The 15,139-nt window shown below is 45.1% G+C and overlaps 1 protein-coding gene across 11 annotated transcripts in view; it reads left to right on the forward strand.

Moving 5' to 3' along the window:
• Positions 1-13,102: 13,102 nt before the first annotated feature.
• RAPGEF2 (Rap guanine nucleotide exchange factor 2) overlaps positions 13,103-15,139 on the forward strand; it is a 240,720-nt gene continuing 238,683 nt past the window's right edge. For 9 of the 11 annotated variants that reach the window (XM_044224723.1, XM_044224726.1, XM_044224731.1 and 6 more), the window contains exon 1: positions 13,103-13,260. In XM_044224723.1, coding sequence (XP_044080658.1) covers positions 13,192-13,260 — 69 coding nt within the window. In that variant the 5' untranslated portion in view covers positions 13,103-13,191. The remainder of the gene's footprint in view (positions 13,261-15,139) is intronic. The other 2 variants (XM_044224733.1, XM_044224734.1) reach the window with 1 other exon arrangement.

Here is a 15,139-nt window from a genome sequence, read left to right on the forward strand (position 1 = left end):
TTTCCTAATCAATATATTTTCTTCCTTTAATCATCCAATCAGTAAAAATTTAGTGACTGTCTCCTCTGTACCAGAGCTAGTGTTAGCTTGGAACGTACACAAATAAAAATACATGGGCCCTGTCCTCCAGGAGTCCAGAGTCAACTGGAGAGGCAGACATTTGGCACATGATTAAAGAATAATGCAAAAAGCATTATAATAAGGTATGTATAAGCGGCTATGGGAGCATGGAATAAGAAGCCTAACTGACCTGGAAGGGGAGGGAGGAGATGAGGAATCAGAGAAAAATGTTACGATGATAAGTGATAACAGTAACAACAACAATAATAATAATAGTGGTCATATACCACGCAAGTTCCAAATATAACAACTATACTTATGAAGGCATGGGGAGGGTGGATGGTTGGCAGAACCCAGTACAAATTACTAGCAGAGAAGGTGTCTGGATATATCAATACATATCTTAAGTAAAAAATGTTAACAAGTCTACCCAGCTAGAACATTTTTGCCATTGCCGCAGACTCCCTTCCCAGGTGTTTCCCATATGTTATCCAGATAATATTGCCTCCATTTTAAACAAAGCCCAAGGCTCACAGCAGGAGGTATGTGAGTTGCCTCTGGACAAGCAGCTGGTATGCGGCAAGAGGGAATCTAGGTTAGAACTCAGGTGTCTCGGTCTCTTGCTCCATCACCTGCCCACAGACCTTTATTTAAGACTGTCTGAAAGGAGGAGTAGGAGTTTCACAGGTGAATCTTGGAAAGAAGAGAGTTCTAGGCAAGAGGTGCTTGTACATGGCATTAAGGACTTAGATTAGCAAATCCTCAGAGGCTCAGTTGTTAGGCTCCACTAGGGCAGAAGTTCTGTGGGTAGCAAGGGGTGGGAGAGACAACTAGGCAGGGCACCTGGGCCAGAACACTCAGGGCTCTTGAATATTGTACAACTCACCTTGTACTTCACGGAGTGAGTTGGAAAGCCACTCTAGCTTTGGAATTACATGACAGATTTGACTTTTCAAAAGATCACGCTGTGCAAAGGACAGTTTCTAACAGGAGGGGAGCCAGCCAGGGGTAAGGGCTAGGCACTGGCTAGGTGCCACTATGGGGTGGAGCCTACACTTTGACTGGAGACACTGGGCTAGGTAAAGAGGTCTTATCCTTTGTCTGGATTCTCTCCACAACTTATGGCCCTTCTTTCAGCAAGACCAAATGTAACATCTTTTCATCAGAATCATAAAAACTATCATGTCACCACGTTCTTTTAAAGGATGTTGAAAAGGTACCACTTTTGCAAATGGTGCTTAGGGAAGCGATGGTTCCTTCTGCTACTTCCAGCCATGCTCCTCCTTAAGAGGAATTTTCAGGGGACTGGAGGCGGGAGATGAAGTTTAGGAGAAGTATGCCTGAACTAGGTCAATGGCAGTAGAAGGGCAGGAAGAGTCAGATGTGTGATTCAACATAATTTCATAAGTGATCAAACTCAGAGCTGAAAGTGAGATGGTGGGTCAAAGATAACTCCTGGTCCGTTTGGGTTTTTTTTTAGCCTAGGCAACTTGGTGGTTGGTGGTGTCATTCTCCAGGATATAAGGATATTTGGAAAGATGTTGGAAGAAAGATGCTGAGTTCAGATTTGAACATGCTGATTTTGCTGGATGTCAAACCGTTTCAGCACCATTTGTTGAAAATACTCCTTGCTCCTTTGAATTGCCTTTGTCTCTTTGTCAAAATCAGCTGACTATATTTCTGTGGGTCTATTTCTGTCCTTTCTATTCTCTTTCCATTGGTCAGTGTATCTATTCTTTTGCCAATACCAGACAGTCTTGAATGTGGCTTTATAGTAACCCTTGAAGTTGGGTAATATGAGTCCTTCAACTTTGTTCTTTTTTATCAGAAGTGTTTTACCTTTTCACATGAATTTAGAATCAGACTGTCAACATCTATAAAAAAGTTTGCTGGGATTTTGATTGGGATTGCCCTGATTCAATAAATCAAATTGGGGGCAATCAGCATCTTAATATTGAGTCCCCCAATTTGTGAACTTGGTATGTTTTTCCACTTTAATTAGACATTTTTGATTTCTCATATCAGAGTTTTATAGTTTTCTACATACAGCTCTTGTATGTATCTCATTAGATTTGTCCCTAAGTACTTCATTTGTTTTGGTTGGACATGTTGATTTTAAGGTGTCTGTGTACACCTACGCACAGATGTTCTGTGGGCAAGCCTGGAGATCTGGGGTGTTGTCTAGGTTGGAATTCAGGTTTGGTATAATCATATATTTCTCAAGAAATGTCACGTTTCTCAGGGCCAGAAGATAAAGAAAATAGGGCAGTGGATTAAAAAATCACCTTAATTGTCAACAAATGGTTAATTCTGGGACTTGATAGAAGTTCCAAATTTAAGAACCCCCATGATGAGGACTTAACATATACACTTGGGTACAAGAGAACATATTTGTAGATCCTGGCTCCAGGACCTCATCAAGCCACTGTTCTCCTGATTTGGAAAATATGTGTGGTAATAGTACCTACCTCATAGGGTTGTCGGAAGATTAATTAAAACAGTACATCTAGAGGACACAGAACAGTGCTTGGCACATAGTGAGCACTCAATACTTGTCAACTATTGTTATTAGTGACATAAATGAAATGCCACAAGTCTATTGTGGCATAACACTTCATGGTTCTTAAGAGTCTTAGTATTATTCACATGAGAAAAGATGGGATTCACTCACTGTGCTAACTTTTCTTGCACAAGATATACCCAGGTCTCTTTGCCTCTCTTCCAAAGCTCTTTATTTAGAAACCATGTCTGCTGTAATTTTTTCAATGTCTCCCAAATGAAGTATGGGAGTTGTGGCTGGATGGCACCATGAACTCACAATTTCCTTCTGAAGGGAAGAAAGAAAAGTGGTTAGAATCATATTCTTCCTCCCCATCCCTCCCTACCACCAATGGCTGCTTGGGCTTTCCTTAATTTGTCTCCAGCTCTGTGTGAGTTGGCCCGACCCTGGAGCCAGGGCCCTTGAAAAGAATCCCACTGTAGGTCAAGGACAGAAATCATGCAGGGACAACTGGATGGTCTGGTTAATGCGTGTCACTTTGTTTGATGGAAGGAAGGGGAGAATTGAAGCTCTTTCAGAAAGTCTTTATTTTCTCCAATTTCCATCTTATTGTGTTGAAGAGTCAAATAATGTCTTGGTCAAAAGGGAAGTATTTTCTAATATTGGCAGCTACCAGGAAAGAGATCCACAGCTGAGGGTCTGAAACAGTCACATAGATTACAGATTCTTTAATCAGGCAAAGGAGCTATACAGGTGCTCCTCTGAGATCTCCTGTGCTGTAGTGGAAGAAAGCCAATTGTCCCAGGACCCAGTGCCATTGCTGCTGCTACTATTCATTTTGGAAATCCTGCAGTGCTTTTGTGTTCACAAGTTTTTGTGGTTCCTGATGGAAAGTTGTGTTAGATTGAAGACAGCTTATCTTCAAAATTTTTTTGATCACCATAAAGATAAATGGGGAGGAGGGAGAAGGCTTCAGGTAATTTCGTACAGATTCCACTTGGTTAATCAGATTGTAACCCTGTGTTTAACCTTGGCTCCTGGAGCATTATTCTTTGGCCCCTGGTGGGTCAGGGTAAGGCATAGGTTGATTTGGTTTTAAAATCAGTTAAAAATCTGTGAGTTGCAGGGGCGCCTGGGTGGCTCAGTGGGTTAAGCTGCTGCCTTCGGCTCAGGTCATGATCTCAGGGTCCTGGGATCGAGCCCCGCATCGGGCTCTCTGCTCAGCAGGGAGCCTGCTTCCCTCTCTCTCTCTCTCTGCCTGCCTCTCCATCTACTTGTGATTTCTCTCTGTCAAATAAATAAATAAAATCTTTAAAAAAAAAAATCTGTGAGTTGCAAATATTACAAACATACCACCATAGATACTATCTTTATATGTAACTAAATTGGATCTCTCTGATTTGTTTGATTATATTACACTTTTTTAAAAAAAGATTTTATTTATTTGATAGAGAGAGATTACAAGTAGGCAGAGAGGCAGGCAGAGAGAGAGGGGGAAGCAGGCTCCCCGCTGAGCAGGGAGCCCGATGTGGAGCTCGATCCCAGGACCCTGAGATCATGACCTGAGCCGAAGGCAGAGCCTGAGCCACCCAGGTGCCCCCATGATTTTATTACACTTTTAAAAAAAGATTTAATTAATTTAATTTATTTATTTGAAGAGAGAGAGAGAGCATGAGCTGGGGGGTGAGGGGGAGGGTCAGAAGGAGAAGCAGGCTCCCTGCTGAGCAGGGAGCCCAATGCAGGACTCCATACTAGGACTCCAGGATCATGACCTGAGCTGAGGGCAGTCACTTAACCAACTGAGCCACCCAGGCACCCTAAACTTTTTCTTTCTTTCTTTTTTTTTTTTAAGATTTAGTCTTTTGAGTGCTGTGTGTAGGTTTATGCATATTAACATTTGGAATAATTCTGATACTTTAAAAAATGAAACAATAACACGACTATTAGTAGACTGCAACTATGGTTTTCAAAAGGGACATAAAACCTGGCAATAGATTTAGTATTTATATGAGTAATTTGTTGTTTTTCATTCATTTGATAAAGGCAGAGACGCTGTCAGAGCCAGGTTTGGCACATCTGATGGGCAGCTCCCATTCTGCCCTGTGGAACACTGGAGGCTTTCAGGATGCTGCTAGCTCTTTCCAGCTGGCCGGTACACTCGACATTGAGAAGATGCTGATCACCCACACCTCAGAATCACTGGCCCAGGTGGAAAATTATTTACTTTTGAGGGTTGGGGCTATTTAGAATAATGTAATTAAAGTTTATTTTAGTTCTCTAAGCTCAAAATTCTATCTATAAAGTTAGATAGGTCAGTATATTTTTAACCTAAAATCTTTCTTTCCTAGAGACTTGAAGGGCCATGTTAAGATTCTTTGACTAATGCTATTTCTTTTAGGGAGAAGTGAGAGATGAGAAAGGGTATATGTGCTGCCGAAGCGAGCACGAGAGATGAGAAAGGGTATTTAGTTTGATAAATTCTATTTTGAGTCAATGTCCTATTAATCTGGCAAGGAAAATACTACTAACTACATTTTACAAAGGTAGAAACTCAGGCTCAGGGAGGTTAAATGCTGTCTTCAGGGTGACAAAGCTCATGCATATCAGAAAGGCTTTCAAATTCAGGGCTGCCTGCTATTAGAGTCCAAGGTTTTCCCACTATATTACTTAGATCATATATTCCTCTGCACCTTTATAAAGCTGTGTTTATTGACGCCACTGAAAAAACGGATTATGGTTTTTTTCCTGTAGCAATGTGATAAAGTTCTATAAATTCAGTCACTTCTATGTTATTTCTTCTGTGTCAGTAGGCCTGTTTGTGTGGCACCTGACCAGGCTGGGTGGAGTACTGTGGATTTATGTTGGTCTTTAACTTGATTTAATTACCTCTGGATGCTTGTAGACAGCTATGATGCCACAGGCTCATTCCTTGTAGGTGAGATAAACACAAGGTAGAACTGAACTCTGTTTTAAACATCTTACCAGTACTTATCACTGGTTGTATTTATGTTATGTGATAAGTAAAATGTTAACTGTAAGAAAAACACTGAAGATGGTCAGGACCTATTGTGACTTGCCTCTCAAGAGCTTGGATGGTTCTATTTTCTTCTGTGCCATATCTCATGTATTATCTTTACCTGGTCCCTGTATCGTAATAGCCCATCCAATATTCAGAGTTTCTCTTTTTGCTATTTCACTTGTGCTTTCTTCCATTAGGTCTCTAAGTCAATACATTTTGCCATTTTATATATAAGGTTTCCCCCGCAAACTCCTATAGAGGGGATGTGCTTTTTCCTTTGACTTCCCGCCTTTAAATTTTTGTATTGCAACATAATGGACCTTCCGATAGTTAAAACTAAAATAACAACATAACAAAATCGCCTCGTTTTCTAAACAGGCCCTCTGTGCATGTTTCCCACGCCCTTGTTTGCCCTTCACTTCCTCTGCCTAATTTAGCTTTGTAGGCACAAGGCATAGGCACTCTGTGTTTGTTTATGTACATATGGTGCCTAACACCAGTCTTGGATTTAACAAATATTAAATAATAATGACTTCAGAATGATTATGAGTATTGGCATTTAAAAAAATCACAGCTGATCAAGAGTACTCCTTTTTTCTTTTTGCTCAAACGACCTTGTCTGATTTTGACAGTCTTATAGGAGACGCTGGAATTATAGCACACTTGCTTTTACCCTTGAATACCACTTAGAGACCAGAGCTGGCAATAATTGTAGCTGCTCCTCTTCTGTAGAACACGTTTACAAATTCTGCAGTGCATACCAGGTTGCTTGTGGATGTAATTTCAGTGGTGTGTCATCATCACCTTACCATAACTAGAGAAACCCAGGTACAATTTTATACAGTGCTCCCTGATGTCGTTATGACAGAATTATCTCACTGGGTTAACTTTGCATGCTTGAAATTGAAGGTCTTTTTCTCTTTGAATTACTAGCTGGAGCATTCATGATATCTGGTACAGGCTTTTAAAATCTATGCATCAAGCAAGCACTCATTGATTGTGTAGTGGCATTTACATTGTTAGGTTTTAAAGTGATGTCTTTAATTTTACCTATTTTCAATCTTAAAAAAAAATCCGTATATCTTACCTAAACCCCTTTAAATTGGCAGACTGATTGTGGACTACAGTTCCACAGGGCAATTCATAAAAATAAATGCCAAACACCAGGCAACAATAGAAGGAATTGACGGTGGATCCAAAGTTGAACAATGCATTTCCTTTTAGAAATGTCAGCATAGGCTTTCTCACAATAAGAAAATAAAGAGGGTTGTTTTCTCCCACTAGCCTAATATTTCAATTGCAAACAAATCAATGGAAGAAAGTAGTTATGTCAGTATGAAGGGTATAATAGTGTAACTGGAGAGAACAATTTTGTTAACCTGAATACTTTTTATTTGTATATTTATTTAATTTTATGTCCAAGGCAGAACCAAGGTGATAATATTATTAAATGAGGGGAAAAAATGGGTTTCTTTTCTTAGAATCAATTCCAAAATATCTATGCCTCTATGTGACATTTACATTAGTGTTGTTTTTACTCATGTGGCAGCATCCCCAAAACTGAATTTATTACAATTCCTATAAAATCAAACCTAAGAGTCTGATTGTAATTGTGTTCTTGATATGCTTCATCTAACTTAGTTCATGAGCTCTATCCTGTGAACACACTGCATCTTTCCCCGGATACCTGCCACTGCACTATCTACCAGGGACTCTTCGGAAGTGCTATCTGCAGGTGAATACAGTATTTCCTAGTGCAGTGTGCTGACTGAGAGTGATACAGTGTGTAAGCTACAGCCTTCCACTCTCCTGAGATTCTTACTGACTTGATGTCAGGGCTAGAAGGAACTGTAAAACAATATAAGCACATGTTTTGGGGCACCTGGGTGGCTCAGGCTTAGTTAAGTGTCTGCCTTCGAGCTCAGGTCATGATCCTGGAGTCCTGGGGTTGAGTCCCACATCGGGCTCCCTGCTCAGCTGGGAGTCTGCTCCTGTGCCCCTCCCATGGCTTCTGTGCGTTCCCTCTCTCTCCCTCTCTCACTTTCTGTCTCTCAAGTAAATAAATAAAATCCTTAAAAAATTTTTTGGAGGGAGGGGGAAGTATGTGAGGAATGTCATTAATAAAATTCAGCTTCTCTCTGCTCTGAACCTCTAGTCCAGAGGGTTTTAACAAGCAAGGAAGCTCTTGTCTCAGCAGAGCAGGGCAGATTCCTGGATCTTTTCAATCACTCCCACCATTCTCCCGGATGAGAGGAGTACATTAACCAAGTGCTTGGCCCATAGAACAAGTTCCCACAAGGCCAGGGAAGGGACCATGCTTGTCTTATTCACCATTGGTATTCCAAGCATCGAAACCAGCACCTGGCACACAGCACTCAATAAATATTTATTGACTGAACAGTGACGCTTTGTGTGTGTGTTTTAACAAAATGACTTCTATCAATTGGTCAATAGATAAAGTATAAATATAAATATATCAATCCCTGGTCTCATATCGTAGCTGGACTCACAAAGCATTTTAAAAATGATTTTAACTCACTTTAAAAAATGACTCTCAATACCTAATCTACATGATATATTACTATATGTAATATGTTTTAGATTTTACTGTTGGAAAGATAAAAGATTTTTAGGTCATGAGTAGAATGGCATTAAGGCCAAAACTCAAAATGTATTTCTGACTTTAAAACTTAGTGCTCTGTTTCTGTCTAGCCTCTGATAACTTTCTAGGTAATATGATGGTTGTGGAGACAGAACAAAGAAAGTTTCATTTTTATGCTTGCCTTTATGAGGCAACATAATAGATGGCTTCCTTTGATTATGGTTGGTTGACACAGTTTGGGTTAGACTATTTGGCAAATTGGCAGATTTGTGTCCAGTTCTGTCATCCATGTTATACCTAACATGCTGTTGGTGCTCAAACATACCCAAACAGCAATGCACGCCAAGTATCAGATGTCCTAGATGCCGAAAGATGATAAACATTATTGACATATGTAGATAAGTAGATTTTAAATAGTGGGAACATTAGCTGTAATTGAAGTTAAATGATAGTGTAGAAGTTGACAGGGAGTTAGTCATTTTGATGGTGGACAAGACATACTATTATGCCTTACCTAGTGTCATTGGTGCAATTCAGTATCACAGAAGAGCACTCAGAAAAAAAGAGCTAGGTTTATAGCTGGAATTCACAACTTAATGACTGTGAGATCCAGATAAGGGGGGTGTCTCAGCCTACTGTCCATGCTCTGAAGGACCCTGCTCTAGCTTCACACTTCTTCAGGGAACAAGGAGTTCCACACTCTTTAAGCACCCAGGACCCTGGAACTAACTGCTCTGCTACTTCCAGGCCTAATCCTCCAAGGCTGGCCCAGGGCTAGAGGAACTGCTGAGGGGTCCTTTTGCATGGAATATGACATAGTTTGGATGTGCAGGCTGGGGTGTTCTCATGTGTAGGAGCCTTTTTGTGGTATGGGATGGAGCTCAGGTGGGAAGAAAGTGGAGTGTGAGTTTCAGGCCAGAAGCCACTCCTCCCTGCAGCACTATAGTTTATATGTATAGTTTTCAGTATTTTTAATAGAGCAGAATGGGTCTTCATTGTTAGCTGATCCCAGACCCTTCCACAGTTAAAGGCAGACCTGGAACTAGGGCAAGTCAGGTAGCCTATTTTAGTCTCAGTTTCCTCATCTGTAAACAGGATAATAATTGTTCCACTGACCTCAAAGGGTGGGATGATGAGAATGATATTAAAAATAACTACCATTTGTTAGTTAGAAGACTATGGTTCAAGGACTATTCAAGGCAATATTCAATCGTTACAAATCTTCAGGGCATGCAATTTTTATCCTCTTTTTATAGAACAGAAAAATAGGCTCAGAGTGGTTAAGTTTCTCTTCCGTACTTCCCTCCCTCCTCAGGGACACAATTGTGATAATGTATGTAACTATCTTATATGCATACAGGGGAACACCATACTTATTGATTTACATCATGTTGTGGGATATAGCAGTGAACAAAGGAACAAAACCCATCAACTTTAGCAGCTTAAATTTTAGGGGAGGGAGACAAACAATAAAATAAATAAAATATAAGTTAGATGGTGGTAAAGAAAGCAAGGAAAGGAACTAGGTATGTGATGGTTGAATAAAGAAGGAGGAGAGGGAGCAATATTCTAGGTTTTTTTGTTTGTTTGTTTGTTTTGGTGGGCTGGGAATCAGGGAGCTAATTTAGGTGGTAGAGGGGAACAGCAAACGAAAAGGCCATGAGACTGGAGCCTGTTCACCATACAGCATCTTCATGCATTCAGAAACAGCATCTCCATTTCCAGGGTGGCTAGGAAAATGAGTTGGGGGTTGCGTCATAGGAGATGAGGCTAGAGAGATAAGGGGTGGAGGAAACAAGGTCCACAGTTCATCAAGGCCATGGTAAGGACTTTGGTTGTTTTTACCTCACATGAGATGAGGAACTAATGATTCCCCTGCCCCTTAGCAGATGAGTGATTTGAGCTAAAGTGAAAAGACTCACTCTGGCTGCTCTGTTCAAAGTAGACTGCTGGAACCAAGGACAAAAAGAGGGAGACCAGAGAGGTGGTAATTGCAAAGTGCAGGCAAAGGGTGATGCCAGCTTGAACAAAGGTCATGGCAGTAGAGGTGGTAGGTGGAGGGTGGATTCCAGATACAATACTTTGAAGGTTGAGTTGACAGGTTATTGACATTTGTGGGGTGTAACAGAAAGGAAGGAGTAAAGAAAGACTCCAGAGTTTTTCACCTGAGCAAGGGGAACCACACAGACGGCATTAACTGGAATGAAGAAGGCTGTGGGTCAGGGCGCTTTTCGGATAAGTTATCTAAACCCTGGTTTGCAAACGTTACTTCTGAGATGTCTATTAGACACCAGATGGAGATGTCAGGTATATTTTTTCACTTCACTAGATTTTAATTTTTTTCTTCTCTCTTTACAGAGCTGTAATAGCATTTATTCGTGTCCCTTTGCTTTCAATGTGGTGGTCTGTGTCATGGAGAATTTGATGCTGGGGCTCAACAAAGGGGTGAAAAAAATGTGGGGAAGCAGTTTCAGCAAGATAGACCCATAATATAAAAGGGTCTAGAGATACAATTTATAACTCAGGTCTAGTTTCACAAGGCTAGGCAGTCTCTTCTCTAGGAAGCCACACAATCTGTTTAATGACACAAAGGTGACCTAAGGACCCCAAAATGTTTGCTCACAATCAACTATTCTAAGTGTTCAAAATAAACTAGATGTTTAAAAAGTATGTTTGAAAATTTGAAAAGTTCAATATAGTAGGCCTTAAAAGTAACAGCCCTCCTCTAAGTATAGCCTCCATATAGACATCAAAACATGAACTTATAGGGAGGGAGGGGGAAGGAAAGGAGGCTGATAAAAATAAAACCCTAGGACCAGAACAGCAGAACTGTCCCCTGTGCTTGGCTGACCTTACACACCTTGACCTGGCTCCGAGAGGGAGAGGGAGGGGGAAATGAAGCAGGAGGAGAGGTAACGTCTTAAAGGGCTATGTTACCGTGTTCTTTGCACCAAGTGAGTCTGGCTTGGAAATCTGGGGTCTGGAGAAGGAGGTTTTCTCTGCCTTGATGCAGAGCCAGATCTGCCAATGTTTCTGATTATGTCACAGACCTTGCTGTCCGGGTCTCTCGCTAATGACTGATCACCTTTAAATCTGGCCTGTCTGCCTGTCTGAGGGTGGTATTGGATCTAGTGTTGAAACTGGCACTTTTCCATGTCCTTAATCTCGTGGTCATTAAAGTGTCTGAAGGTGGCAGTAAGCACGGAAGGCAGGAGAGGAAAGCTTTCCCTGCAGCAAGTTACAAATAAGCAAAATAAAATCTTAGAGGATTTATCGCCTCTGAAGCAACTCGGAGCCAACCCTCGGGTTCAAAATGAATGCTCACTACAGCCCAAGCTTGCGGGCTGGACTTCTGCTCGGGGTCAACTTTCAGCCCCCTTGGCCTCGGCGTGGCGCCAGGAGGAGTCTGAGAGAGGCGACGGGACTCTGCAGGGTCTCCCAGGAACCGGGTGGGGTGTGGGGACGCCGCACGGCGTGAGACAGGGAAGGGGTGGGGAGGGTAGGAAGAGGAGAGCCCTGCGCTTCGCACCCGGGCACCGGGACTCGCGTCGCTTCCTCGGAACCAGGCGCTGCGGGGCTCTAGCCCGTTCAGCCCAGAGCGGGGAGACCCTCTCGCTGCCCGGGCGCCCGCTCACCTGGTCGCGTTGGAAGGTGCTGCTCCGCGGGGAGGGCGCGGCCGGCGGGCGGGCGGTGCCAGGAGCGCGGGGAGGCGGGACCGAGCGCGACGGGGCCGCCCCGCCCCTCGATGATGCGGCGCCAGCCGACTCGTCTCCGCCTTGTCACTCACTCCTCACCATGGTTGCCGCACAAAGCAACAAGCCCGGGAGGCCGCTTCCTCCCTGAGGAGCGGCTCCGGCGGCCGGAGAAGGCGCAGGAGGAGGAAGAGGCGGAGGAAGCGGAGGGGGAGTCGCCGCTTCCCAAACACTCTCTCCGAGGGGGCTGTGCGCGGCTCTCGGCTCTTGGCCCTCGGCCCTCGGACGCCCGCCGCCGGGAGTCCAGACCCGGACAGCCCGTGGCCCCCTCTTCCCCCGCCCCGCGCAGACCAGGAACAAAGTTGCCGAGAGCGATTGGGCCGGAGGGCTGCAGCCCCGGCTGGGTGCTCTGGCCGCAGCGGCGCGGACGCCGGGGCAACTCCGCTCCGGGCGCGCTGATGGGGGGAGGCGGCGGCGGTGGAGCCCACGGCGGCGGCCAGAGCAGCAGAGGCGGCGGCGGCGGCGGCGGGGCGGCCCGGGGGGATGCAGCAGCAGTCGGGAGGGACGGCCGAGCCCAATAGACGGAGACTAGGAGCGGCAGGGACGGCGGCGGAGGCGATCGGGCTTCGCTGCGCCCGGACCTGAGCCAGTCGTCCCGACGGCGGCTGCGGCGCCCAAGTGCCCCGAGGACTAGGGACGCGGGAGAGCCGAGTGCTTCGCGGAGACTCCCGGGCGGCGGCGCGAGCCCCTGAGAGGAGGGGGCGACCCTCCGCGCGAGAGCAGAGAGGAGGCCCCGTCTGCCTGCAAGCCTTTCCCTTCCTTACTGCCGCTCGTACCTCCCTAAAAATAACTCAGGCCCGCCGGGGCCAGGAGGAGACGCCACTGTCCCCGAGTGGAGTCGGGGGAGGCGTGTCGAGCCAGGCCCGGAGGGAGCCGGGCGCGCCAGGAAGCCTCTCCCGGCCGAGCGGCGAGGAAGAAGAGGAGGAAGGGGAGTTCCCGGCCGCCAAGCGCCCGCAGGGACCCTCCGGACTGCGGGTCTCTGGAGCTGCACGCCGCCAGCCCCCTTCCCGCGGCCTCGCTTTCCTGCCGGGTCTCCTGCGCGCCTGTCCCGCGCTCCGGGCCGCGGGGCCCAGCAAAGCCCCCACCCCCCACCCCCGTAGGCCCTACCGCCGCTGCCGCCGCCGCGGTTTGGCTTATTAGCCTCGGGCGGGCGGGCGGGCGGGCGGGCGGAGCGCACAGGGCGGAGGCAGCGGCTACGCTGGGCCGGGAGGAGGCCGACGAGGGTGCGGAGCAGCCCCGGCCGAGTCCACGGGGGGAGATGGCGTCCTACGTGGATAACAGCTTCCGCCAAGCGGTTATGAAGAACCCCGCCGAGAGGACCCCCCAGGTGAGACCCGCCGGGACTTAGCTGGATTTGTGCCTCACCGGCTGCGCCCTTTCCTGTCCCTGTCTCCTCTTCTGACATAGTTGGCTCCGCGCACCCCACTTCTCCCGTCAGGACCCCCAACTTTCAGTGGCATCCCATCTCCGAATCTTTTCCCCTGGTCGTCCTGGGTTTATTTCCCCCTCTCCTTGATATTCTTTTCGCTGCCCACCCCATTACTGACCTTACCCCTTCGTTTGCCCTGCAGAGGAGGGAATTCTCTAATTAGCATCCCCTCTTCCCAGTCGTACCCTGGAGCTTCTAGAATCTCTGGGGAGAGGGGGGACTCACCTCGCCTTGACCAGCTCCTCCTCCCATCTTGGCTGCACGCCCCCCTTTCCTTCCAGTGTGTGGCCCCTTCTACCTTAAGAGTTCTGTGGTGTTTGAAAAGGTATAGGAAGGAAACTTAAATGGCTCTGCGAAAGACAAATCTGTGTTGACCTTCTAAAACAAAACATTGAGATGTTTTTATAGTTACCTATTTTGCTTCTTTGAAAAAGGGTTGCAGCTTTCCAGTGCTGGGGAAGAAAAGTTGATTAGCTAGGTTGGTGCTTTTAGTTTAAATTGCAGGCATAACTGCAGAGCAGGCATATTCAAATACAGCCCCGGAAAGGGCACCCTGCGGATTCTTTTGGTGTTGCACAACCTTGTCAAAATTAGATAAGTTTGTTAACCTTTATACATTCCTTTACCTTCAGGCTTATTTATCCTCTTACTTTAAGTGGACGGATTGCGGATGGTGTTGAATTTGCTTGTCTCAAGTTGGACCAGAGAGGGGGAAACTTTATAAAAATGTGGTGGTTTGATTTTTTTTTTTTTTTTTTTTGCTTTTAGTTGCTGACTGGTTAATGACGCATATTCCTAAGTGTTGGGATAGTGACTACAGGGGATCCTGCTGCCAACCCTCTTAAAACAAATAAGCCCTCCTGATCCATGGGACCATGAGACATTTAGGATCTAGTGCTTGAAAGAGTTGCTTCACTTGTTAGGTATTGGATGCCATCTGTTCAGACCCAAGTGCTCTCCTTCTCTGATGTTGATTATTATTATTTAATGTGGGGAGAACAGAATAAAATAGAATCTTTCACTGGCTGCCTTTTGGACAAGGCCCAAGAATGGCACCTGGTACCGTTTCTGATTTTTCATTTTTCCTGATGGAGCCATCGCATCTGGGGAATCATAGGTTGCACATATTTACCAAAAGAATGGAAGATGTGTGATAATTTTACAAGAATATTCATTTCACTGTATTTCAAGAAAGTTCCAATTCTAAAGGATTCTTTTATCAAAACCAAGCAGTATCCTGCTTTGATCTTGTCCCTGGGCATTGCACTGCCTCCCGTGTGCCTTCCTTCTCTACTGTTTGTTTTAAAATTGTCAATTCAGTCAGTCTTCTGCATCTGAAAATGCACTTTTTCAGTGGTAGTGTGAGGGAAAAACAAATTTCAGTGAATTATTTCAGTTCCTTTCGGTGTTTGAAGTACCAAATAACTTCATACAAGTTGAGAATATTAGGACCTAGCAAGGCGGGTCAGAAAATAATGTCATAGGCCTTTAGTAGAAATTAAAGGGGGGGGGCGGGGACCTGTGCCTTCCCTTGATTAATTAGAACAGCAATACTTGAAACCTACTATCAGCTGGGGGGTGAGGTGGGGTCACCAAACAAGACTGGAAAAGACAAAAACCTCCACTGTGAAAGCGTGTGGATTGTGCCAAATAAATGGACTGTTAAACTTTCCTCTTCTCCTGCCAGTTGTGTAGAACAGAGTAAAAACTGACCTAGCATAGAACTTGGCCTGATTCATAAGTGGGCCGGTTACTACTAACACCACAACATGAAAGC

This window comes from Neovison vison, chromosome 11, assembly GCF_020171115.1.
Source record: "Neovison vison isolate M4711 chromosome 11, ASM_NN_V1, whole genome shotgun sequence".
NCBI classification, from domain to species: domain Eukaryota; kingdom Metazoa; phylum Chordata; class Mammalia; order Carnivora; family Mustelidae; genus Neogale; species Neogale vison.